The sequence below is a fragment of the Anabrus simplex genome, chromosome 1 (genome assembly GCF_040414725.1).
Source record: "Anabrus simplex isolate iqAnaSimp1 chromosome 1, ASM4041472v1, whole genome shotgun sequence".
Taxonomy (NCBI): Eukaryota; Metazoa; Arthropoda; class Insecta; order Orthoptera; family Tettigoniidae; genus Anabrus; species Anabrus simplex.
This window is the reverse complement of record NC_090265.1, coordinates 139,803,727-139,814,846: the sequence shown is the minus strand read 5'-3', so window position 1 is coordinate 139,814,846 and position 11,120 is coordinate 139,803,727. Positions and strand designations below refer to the sequence as shown.

General features: G+C 42.8%; 1 protein-coding gene across 1 annotated transcript in view; it reads right to left on the bottom strand.

Moving 5' to 3' along the window:
- Window positions 1–699: 699 nt before the first annotated feature.
- The window catches only part of LOC136863086 (uncharacterized), an 84,675-nt gene continuing 74,254 nt past the window's right edge, over window positions 700–11,120 (bottom strand). Inside the window, exon 3 of the mRNA XM_067139423.2 lies at window positions 700–3,166. Within this exon, the coding sequence (XP_066995524.2) occupies window positions 2,231–3,166 (936 nt within the window). The 3' untranslated portion in view covers window positions 700–2,230. The remainder of the gene's footprint in view (window positions 3,167–11,120) is intronic.

Below are 11,120 nucleotides of genomic sequence, written 5' to 3'. Positions count from 1 at the left end.
GGAGATCATTAACAAAAATGTAATGTAAAGGCAGACCTAGATTCAAACCATATGCAATCCCAGAATAGACTTCATAAATTATCCACATTTAATTCCCTTGTATGTATATACTGCTTCCTGTCACCAAGATAGTTGCTGATAATTGAGCAAGCATGTTGAAAAATACCTTACTACACAAAGTTTCTGTAATTGAATGTCATGGCTTATGCAGTCAAGAGCTTTGGAAAATTTGTATGATGTCCATTTAGCCTCCCTTTATCTAACTGCTCAGTGATGGTCTGTGTGAGGTGCACTAGGTTTGTTTCTGTTAACTCTGGTGAAATGAAACCATGCTGTTGCTTGACAGTAATATTGGCTTTGTGTGTGCATACATTTTATTTTAGATAATACATTGAAAAATTTTGGCTTTAAACAATAAAATGCAAATGTGACAGTTATTTTAATTGACATTAGCTTCCCAGACTTCAGAATAGGACTTTCTTGAATTAATTTCAGTTCTTTAGGAAAAGTATTGATAGGCTGAAAATGAACTGTAAGGAATTCATTAGAAATTCTGAACATTTTGAAATTTTGGTGACAAATGTAGAAATAAGAAGAGTACATTTTCACTCATAGTCTTTCTCTCCTTTTCTTTCACATTATTCCAGAACTAATACTCCTCAACAAATGTGGAGGACTTGGGTGACAAATTGGCCATCGTAATATTTCCTGTTTTATTTTTACAGCAGGGGTTAAATGACAGTGTAAGTGATTTTTAACACATATTTTATTCATGATTATTAATTATATAATAGACCACTCCATAAACACACTCACTTAACCCTTTGACCGCCAGCCTCATACGCGGTGTCCATATCCTATACCACCAAGGCCTAATGAGCACTTTTTACCTTGCAGTAAATTATTCGTAATAACTTCTGTTCAATTTATGTAAATTGGATGGGCTTATTTTGTTACAAAGCTAATGCTTTGGGCATTTTATTAATGTACCTTAATGCACCTTTATTTTGTAATTTTCTATTTTATGAAGTGATAATTCAAAAAAAAAATTCTTTCTTTGAGAAAAAGTATGTCATGATTAAAAACAATGCTAAGAAAAAAAAAAATTTTTACTATCAAAAACTGCATTATTTTAGAAGGTAATGTTCCCTATGCCACATATAACAAAAATAGAGCTTTATATACAATATTACAGTTACAATACTTTTTAATTATTATTATTACATTAAGGTGAATTTTTCTACTCTTACATTATATGCAAATGCTCCAGTTCGTGGTTTGTTTTAAGTAAAACAGGATTACTAACGTCTATTTCACACATACTTAACATTCAAAAATTCACTTTTTTCCTTAAAAATATGATACAAGAAAAAATTTTACTAATATTTACACATGTTTATGATGTGTTCTAACAAAATGCTTAGGGAGGCACAAAGGGTGTACACCCTTCTTACACAGTTTACAAATGTATCTGGTCTTTTTCCATTTACCACGTTGGCTAGTACTAATCTTTTTGCATACAGAACAGTTGCATTCTTTATTTTTCGGTAAAAGAGTAAGGGGTTCGTTGCCCGCCCGTGGGAGCTGAATTGCCGCTTGGTCATCAAGCCACTCGGCAGCAAGTTCCTCAACTAAACTTGTTGTATATAGTCTTATTTAATCCAATACTAGTCCAAAACTATTAGAATGAATAAATAACTTGGAAAATATTTTTTTCCAGAACGTCCGATCAATCGGACCTTGGCATTTTTGGACTGAACCTCGAACGTGCGATCAATCGGACATTGGCAGTTAAAGGGTTAATATCCCTAAAATGCACAAAACATATTTGCTGTGTTTTGCTTTGTAAAAACCATGTTGTTTCCTTTAGTTTAAGTTTCAGAAGTAACCAAAATAGGCTTCTTGATTCAAAGCATTGAAAAGAAGTGATCTAACGAATTGTAACTAATGGATTTTAAACAAAAGGAAAGCTGTATAACAATGCTGAATTGTGGCCACAAAAGGAAAACCTGTTACATCTTTAAGCACATGGTTTACAATAAATTAATATTCTGTTAAGTTTTGCTAAGGATGTAGGAATGGATTGTTCTTGTCACTTCATCTTTATATTCAGATTTACCTAGCTTTCCTCTCTTCTTCATCAGCTTGGAAATTGTTTTCACTCTTTCTTTAGAGAAGGAATTAATATGCTACCTAAATTATTTAGGTAAAAGTACAGCCTTATTCTATTTTAATTAGGACCTTGAAGAATCCCACTGATATTAAACCTTGGAACATATGATATGGTTTTCCTCAGTGCATTGACCTCACAGCAATACAAGTAGCCATTAGTGAATTTTTGCCAAACTTTGGATGTAGGCATCCACCCTGCCTGTTCACAAATGTTAGTACACAATATGTCATTGAGTGTAACTTTTGTGATAAAAGGATTGTTCAGTGCGACAAATGCTATTCCCTCCTTTGTAGCATTATTGTAAGCAACCTTCCAAAAGTACTTAGGTATTGGTAATTGTGAATTATGGGATGTATTGTAATATAGGTATATTTCTCTTGATCTACCTGAATCAGCCTCCAACTTAAGTACATCATAAGTGCCAGTTGTTATATCTAGATCTACTTCATTGGCCTTGGCCAATTTTCGTATAGTGTTCTCCAGCGATAACCAATTGCCAGCATTTACTGACTGCCACTGTGGAGCAGTATTTACATAAAAATAGGTCAAGCACTGATAGGCATGTAAAACAAAGTCTGCATCAGGAGCAAGATGACCACGGGCTATATACGTTGTGCTCATGTATTTCTGTGCAAGCTCTGTAGAATTCAGAATCTTCTTAAGGGTATTCTTCTGAACTGACTTTCGATAGGCTTGTTCTGGGGAGAAACCAGGATAATAATCCCCTCCTACTTGAAAATATGGCCGTACTGTTGATTGTTTGCCAGCTTCTTTCATTTGTTTACCATGTATAATGTGCTTAGAAAACAAAGTGGTGGAGCGGTTCTTGATGTGACACACAGAAAAAACAGGATACCATTTGTCTTCTATCAAATAGCCAAGCTGCAACATAACTGCATGTTTAGGGCCACAGGTCTTCTCTGTATTGTAGATATCACCACTGACTTTGTTGGTGCAGCCCAAATCCTTCAGAGAATAGTTGGACTGGTTCACCTGTAAAGAGAACCAATAATAATAACTTTAATAATGTCCTAGCAAAATATAAGAACAACTACTTAACTGTTAACTACCATAAAGAAACTAACATTTGACAGAGTCAAGTGCATCAAACCAAAGATTCTGTATCATCAAAATAGGATATACAACAAGCTATCAATGATCTCAAGGAAAGTAAAGCCTAAGATTGGTAGATGCAAAGTGGGTCTTGGCCCACAAGTGGCCCTGACTGGCCCGTGGTCCAACAGCTCTGCACTCTGACCACTCGAGCAGAGAAAGGGTGGCCTCAGCTCTACCATGGCTCTATGCCTCTGTATACGTGAGATGAGAAAGGTCTGGACCTCGTGGCTGCTCCTCACTGTCAGCTGTCCTGAGAATGGTTTTCCATGGTTTTCCATTCTCCTGCTCTAAGGCGAATTCCGGGACAGTTCTTAGTATAGGCCACAGCCGCCAAACCCCTAACCTTCTCCGCACATCTCCTTCACCAAAACAAATCTCCTGGCCTGAGAGACGGTGTTACCATCTAGGAGACCCGCTTCACCCCTCATGGGAGGAATGAAAACATTTTAGTAATAGTAGTAGTAGTATTAGTAGTAGTAGTAGTAGTAGTAGTAGTAAACCTCTAGGGAAGACTTAATATAGTCAGAATTGGGAAGTAATTGAGTTAAAGGTATTGAATTACTTGTAATGATTAACTTTTCAGCAATTTTTACCTTAATCATTACTTTTCACTTTCCCATCTCTCATAATTTACACTTTGAAATAAGATTGTAATTTTTACATTTTAGTAAGCGTTAGATTCTAGTAGACGATATACATCACATTGAGAATCTGGCTACTTTGGAGCCCCAGCATTCACAAGGTGCCACTTCAAGCGTATAAATAAATGAATAAATTTCCAAACCAATGGCCCAATAGCCACACGCTCAGCTGACAGCTTGCCTAACCTATCACATGTGGGAATTGCAATAATTCCTTGATGATGATGATGATGATGATGGTGATGATGCACACTCATTCATTTACTCGCAGCTTGTTATGATTACTGGTTGATATTTACTTATTTGATACAACCAGGAGTGAGTTAATGACAAAATGTTGATTCCCATAGGAAACCTGAAATACTATTTGTTCCGAATGAGTAAATTTATAAAACCAATATAGTTGGTCCGCCATTGGACATTAAAATTTTTCCAGCCAACTCATTCCCAGTTGCCAGCATTTTGCCCCAGTGTGCTAAGTTGGGCTCATCAGTTGGTAAACGGCACACTCACCAAGATGCATGGTTAGTGCATACCATCGAGGCCACTGCACAGGCTACTTGGAGCCACCAGCAGTGCCAATGCAGTATGAGAGATTTTGTCTCATTTTCAAAAATTGATGCATTTCAGGTTCCCTATGAGAATCAACATCATTATCATCTGATGGCCAGGCAGGCATCAATTTTTGAAATTTTTGAAAATGAGACGAAGTCTCTCATAGTGCATTGGCACTTCTGGTGGCTCCAAGTAGCCTGCGCAGTGGCCTCAATGGGATCCTCTGATGAGAGAGCCACGAATGCAATGATCTTATCTTTCACTTGAAACGCTTGTCCAAAGCCAGTACCTACACCCAACTTGGCCACAACGGCATATGCCGTTTGAAAACGTGCACCAACAGGTAGGGATGGGCTGTGAATGGAGTCGCGAAGAATCGAGACTGCTGCCTCTGGAACCGACACTCTTGACTCCAGTGTCGACTCCACTGATGCACTAATGCCATCTAACAACTGTTTTCAGAACTGCTTGGAACTATAGATCCATGCTCTTCCCTTGGTAACTTGTGATACAATGAACACAAGATGATTATGAGCCAGCAAACATTAAATATTGTTTTTGATTATTATCATTGTTATTGTTAATGTTGTAGGTCTATTTTGGTGATGATGATGACAATAATAGTAGTGGTAATAATAATCCAACAGTATACTTTTAAATAACTGCCAACATTAACTTCAATGACGTAAAACAGAAAAAAGGTGAGTGCTTAGAGTATGATTTAACAACAAATATTTTACCAATATTATTGCACATCATATAAGCTGCCTCTGCAGTCTATTGAGGCCCCGGGATTGATTCTGGCCAGGCTAGGGATTTTTACCTGTACATCAGTTTTTATGATGATGGTGAAATATGCGCAAATTATGTAGGGGCATCATTGGTATTGTTCATTTGTGAAACGTTTCTTGTGGACGAATATTATTCAGTGTTCATTGTCGCACTGTATAGCCATCAACATGTGTGAGAGACAACATTGGTGTTGTTTAGTAAGGCTTTGTTCACAGTGTTTATTTAATGGTTTCATCTATGTTCAAAATATGTTAGTAGCTTTAACCATATTAGATTTGTTTTCATCTTTCATGTGCAATTCACAATGATTTACCATCGATATTTGTTTATCAGTTTCCTGATCACGACAAATAAAGACGTGAAATGCCCGTGGTCTACTATGCTAATACTTTCTGACTTGACATGTTTTATTTTAACTACACCTTTACGCTCGTTGTCTTCATTAATGGTACCGTACTTCATTCTACAATATTCTTAAAACACCCAGTGGGAAAATGAGCAGAAACATGTACAATATTTCATGTTATCTTCCGTGCTTTGACGTGCTAGCGGCCCTGCAACGAGAGTCAAGTGAGCTTGGAGTCGCGAAGCTTCATGCAAAGTGACCGTGCGGCCCCACAATGCGCAACAGGTTAACTTGGAGTCACAAGGCTTCATGTGAACCGAGTCCAGTGTTTCGAGTCGATGGCGTCGACACTCTCGATTCCAGGCTTCAGTCGCGCCCATCCCTACCAACAGGTGAACTGAGAAACTACCAACGAGGTTTCGCCTCCGGACACAGCACTACTGTCGGGGTCTCATCCCCAGTCTCTTCGCTCTTCACGGAACTCTGCTGGGTCACTCTCGGTTTACCGGGTTCACCCACCACCGTGATGGGGCTTTGTCCCCAGGAGAACCACCTGCCAATTGACCTTCAGCATGGATTTGACAGGGGTTTATACTCTACACGCTGAACGTTCCTACTTTGCCATGCCTCTCCCGGCAAGCACTATCACTACTACAACTACGACAATTTCAACCTCCAACACCGCAACTACCACCGTTGCATCATCTACTGCATCAACTCTAACCTGTCCTTCGCATTACACAGGGATAATGTGCCCTGAACCTGACCCTACATCGTCAACTTCCATGCAGACACGCCACTTACCAATCCCACCAACACCTCAGCGAGACTACAGCAGAGGAGTAGCATCTAAATGTCCATAAACTCAGCTTCAAGAAGAAGTCACCCTAAAGAAGAAATTCGAGATTGACTCCATTCCTCCTCAGCACCATGCACCGGATGCCATGGACGATTCATTGCAACCATCCCCACCAAACCCTGCCTCCAACACCAAATTCCCACCTCTTTCACAAGCCACCAGACCAGTCACCTCCGTCCATACTATCCAACCCCAACCACAAGGCACGCACAGTTTCCTGCTTGTCAATCCCTCACCTGAGTTTCGTTCCTCTCAACATATCTTCAGAACACTTCATCAATTCCACATGAAACAAGAAGGCCTCGCTAACATTCACCCTACATCTAATGGCTTAATCATAAAGGTTAATGGTGAGGAAGCTGCCTACAAATTGACTCATACCATCGGAGCGGCCCAATTGGGATCTTCAACTCCTTTCAAGCATCTATCCTAACCTGCCATCAAAATACCCCCACCACCCCCTCGGTACAGCCTGTTCAGCTGTGTGATCAGGGGGGTTGACCTGGAAATGCCTGATGATGTCATTCACCAAGAACTTATTGCTGAAAACATCCCTGTGAAGAAAGTATTTCACATTCACAAGTCCGAGCCGACCTTCATGGTCAGAATACTCCTGCCCACCATCGCCGATGTTGATCATCTGTTATTGACTGGAGTGTCGCTGTTTAAACGGCATTACAGAGTAGAACCTTCGAAGGCCCCTCCACCACAGCCCATTTGCTGCGAGCAGTGTCTGTGTTATAACGAGTACAGTACCGCTCAATGCAGAGCTCAACAGCCGGTCTGTGGGCACTGTTCACAATCCCACCCTACCAACAAGTGCCCAAACACTCAGCTCCCACCCATCTGCAAAACCTGTGGTCAGGCCACACCACATATTCCTGACTCAGCAAAGCCCGTCCTCCTCCTCCCGAAAACTGTCCCGATCTTGTAGCCCCATTCAAAACCATCGACCCTCCCACCACTCTCACAAATACCATCTTCCCCCCCACCCTCCATAGAGGACATTGTCAGGTTCTTCACCCTATCACTCCTCAATATCTTCCCGTATCACAGTCAACTCGTCCTCACCCACCTCCAAGCAGCAGCAAACCAAACCTTAAACCTCCACTTTCAGACAACTCACTCCGGCTTCAAAACCCATTTTAAATTCCACTGCCTAGAAACATTTGTTTAATTATGGCTAGTAGACCCAATAGAACCAGATCATCCCCTCCCATCTCTATCATATTCCTCAACATAACAGTCCTTTTCCAAAAAGTCCGACTCGTTGGCTGAATGGTCAGCGTACTGGCCTTCGGTTCAGAGGGTCCCGGGTTCGATTCCCGGCCGGTCGGGGATTTTAATCGCTTCTGATTAATTCTTCTGGCTTGGGGACTAGGTGTATATGTCCGTCCCAACACTCTCCTCATCATATTCAGACAACATACTAAACTACCAACCACCACAGAAACACGCAATAGTGCTTACATCCCTCCATAGAGGGTTGGCGTCAGGAAGGGCATCCGGCCGTAAAACAGGGCCAAATCCACATTGTGCGACGCAGTTCGCACCCGCGACCCCACAGGTGTGGGAACAGTGGCAGGAAAAGAAAAAGAAGACAGTCCTTTTCCAAAAAGCGCCTTCACCTCCTAACCCTCCTTAAGCAATATCCTGCCCACTCCCTTCTTTTAAACAAGACCATGCTCCTCCCTCACCAATTCGCCCACATACCCGGCTATACCCTCCACTGAGCTGATCATCCACTGGACTTTGGATGGGGGAGTGCAGCTATTGCCTTCGCCTCTCTCCCCCACCCGGATCCACATTCCCCCCCATCTCCACTCCTTCTGCAAATCCGTGATCGTTATCATGTACTTCCCAGCCAGGATTCTTCTCCTTGCCACAATTCACACCCGCCAGCACTGCCCCCTTCCCATGGAGTTCATGACATACCTTCATACCACATTCCAGCACTATTTCATCCTATCTCTTCCCATACCTGTAAACCGCACTGCTGTTTACAACTGCTCCTTCATAATCTCTGTGTCCAGGCCATGGAATTTGCATATTGACTCATCTGTAATCCCACTCCCAGGTCCCTTCCGCCCCTCCAGCCAAACCACCCCAACACCGTCATTTCTCACAACTCCCTTATCCACTTGCTAAATGTTTCCTACCTCCCCAGCATCGGCAGTGACCATCTCACCGTCCTACTCAAAATACCCTCACACTCCTCCAGATCAATCCACCTCCTGCTTGTCTAATACCAAACTTTGCAAAAGCTAATTGGTCAGGTTACCGTGAACACATCACCAAGTCCCTTTCATAATAACCTCCCCCCGCTCCCACTGATGCCCAATCTGTAGACATCCTAGCCGACTTCATCCAAACCACCCTAACCCATGCCTCAGAAAAACACATCCCCACCTCACTTCACACGCCATTCAAACCCCACCTCCCCCTCAGGTTTCTCCATCTCCAGAAACTCCTCCAGTCTTACTTGTCTGAATATTCCCGCACACGTGACCACTAATTCCTTCACTTCCATCGTCAAACTCTGCGAACCGTATCCCATTACCTAAAAGCTCACCGTCGCATAACTTGGTCCCAGACCTGTACGATCCTCAACTCCCTACATGCCACACCCTCTCAGCAACCCTTCCTACTCCATCATCCACAACGGACAAGCTCCAACCAACACCCAAGAAATGTTGGAGATATTCTCTTCTCATTTCCGCAAGCGCTTCAGCCCTTCGCCCTACCACTATTCACGACCGTAAGATACCACCCTCTACCTGAACATCCTATCTTCCCCCTCACTCCAACCTTCTCTTACACACACACTCACACCCCACCCCTTAAACTCCCCCATAACTGGCACCAACATAACCAATGCCTTAACCCACACCCGTGACACCCCCCCAGGCCCCAACCAAATCCGATACTGCCATATCCGCCAAGCACCAGTTGAACTCCTCATGCTCCTAGCATCCCTATATACATTCATCTTAACCTCAGGCTTTTATCCCTCCTCCTGGAAAAGAACCACAATGCTCCTGTTCCTCAAACCCAGTAAACATCCCTCCGACCTAAATTCGTATTGCCCCATCTGCCTCATCTCAATCCTGCACAAAATCCTCCTCTGTCGAATACACCCCTACCTGCAATCACTCCACCTTCTACCCTCATCCCAATGTGGTTTCCATCCTGTCCTCTCCACCTCACACCAGCTTCTCCACCTAATCCAGTCAATAGCCAATAACTTCAACCTAGCCCGTCTGTCCCTTCCGATTACCTTCGATTTTAACCTGGCTTTTGATTCTGTATGGCATCCCGCCCTAATTTTCAAGCTCCACTTCTTCACATTCCCTGTCTCCTACATCTGGTTCTTCACTGCCTATCTCACCAACCATCTCACCTGCATATCACTCAATGGCCAGCTCTCTCAGCCATTCCCCATGGTGGTAGAAGTACCCCAAAGTTTGCCCCTATCCCCACTGCTATTTATCCTTTTCGTCGCGGACATCCTTCAACCACCACCGCCCATCCAAATTCTCCAATTTGTCGATGACACTGCCATCCTAGCCCTGCTCCTGCCTGTCCAGAGCATCAACCATTCCCTGCAACCCTTCCTGAACATCTTCTCTTCCTGGTGCGATCAATGGTTCCTCCACCTCAATCCTTCCAAAATGCAGTCTATCCTAATTCGACCTCCCAAAAGGCACTTCTCCATTAACCTGCAATCCGACCAACCTCCGACTCACCCTTGATGAGACCCCACTCCGTACCCAACCATCCCTCAAATACCTAGGCATCACCTTAGACCAGCACCTCACATTCCACCCTCACTTCCTCAACCTTAAATCCAAATCCTCCAAAAGATCTCATCTGGTACATCGGCTCGCTGGCACCAGCTGGGATCTTAACACCAAACTCCTCCTCCTCACCTACAAATCCTTTATCCACTCTGCCATTACCTGCGGTCACTCAGCCTGGGCAACTGTAGCCCATACCAAACCCAACCTATATCATCTCCTCCTGCCCCTAGAACGCCGAATTGTCCATGTTGCCCTCCGACTCCCTCCCTTATTTCATACCAAGGACCTTTATGACATCTTCCCTTTCCCCAAGATTGATACTCACGTCTCCCTACTCTTCCGTAGATTCCTAGCCAAGGCCCTTGATCACAACAACCCGGTCACATTCGAATTCCCACAGACCAACCTAACCCCTCCCACCTACCATACCTTATCACCACTCCAATACCACTGCATCCTCACTCAGCCCACAGACCGCCCACCTCCATGGGAACAGACTGTACTGAGGTAAACCCTTACCTTCAATCCATCCCTATCTTCTACACTATACCTCCCGCATAATCATTCTCGGGAGATACAGTTCTATGTTTACCATAGGCACAACTCACCATTTACCTTACCATATCACCATTTACAATTCATCTTTCAAATATTGTAACATTGAAATCTGTACCATTGCATTTTCATTCATGACTTAACATGTACATATAGCTCAGTCATCTATGAAAATGTATGTAACCATCATCCTCATTCTGTCATTGAAATTCCATCATATCATTGTATGTTGTTTATCTGCTGAACTTATTTATTTATTCTATTTGTTGATTCAGAAAAAATT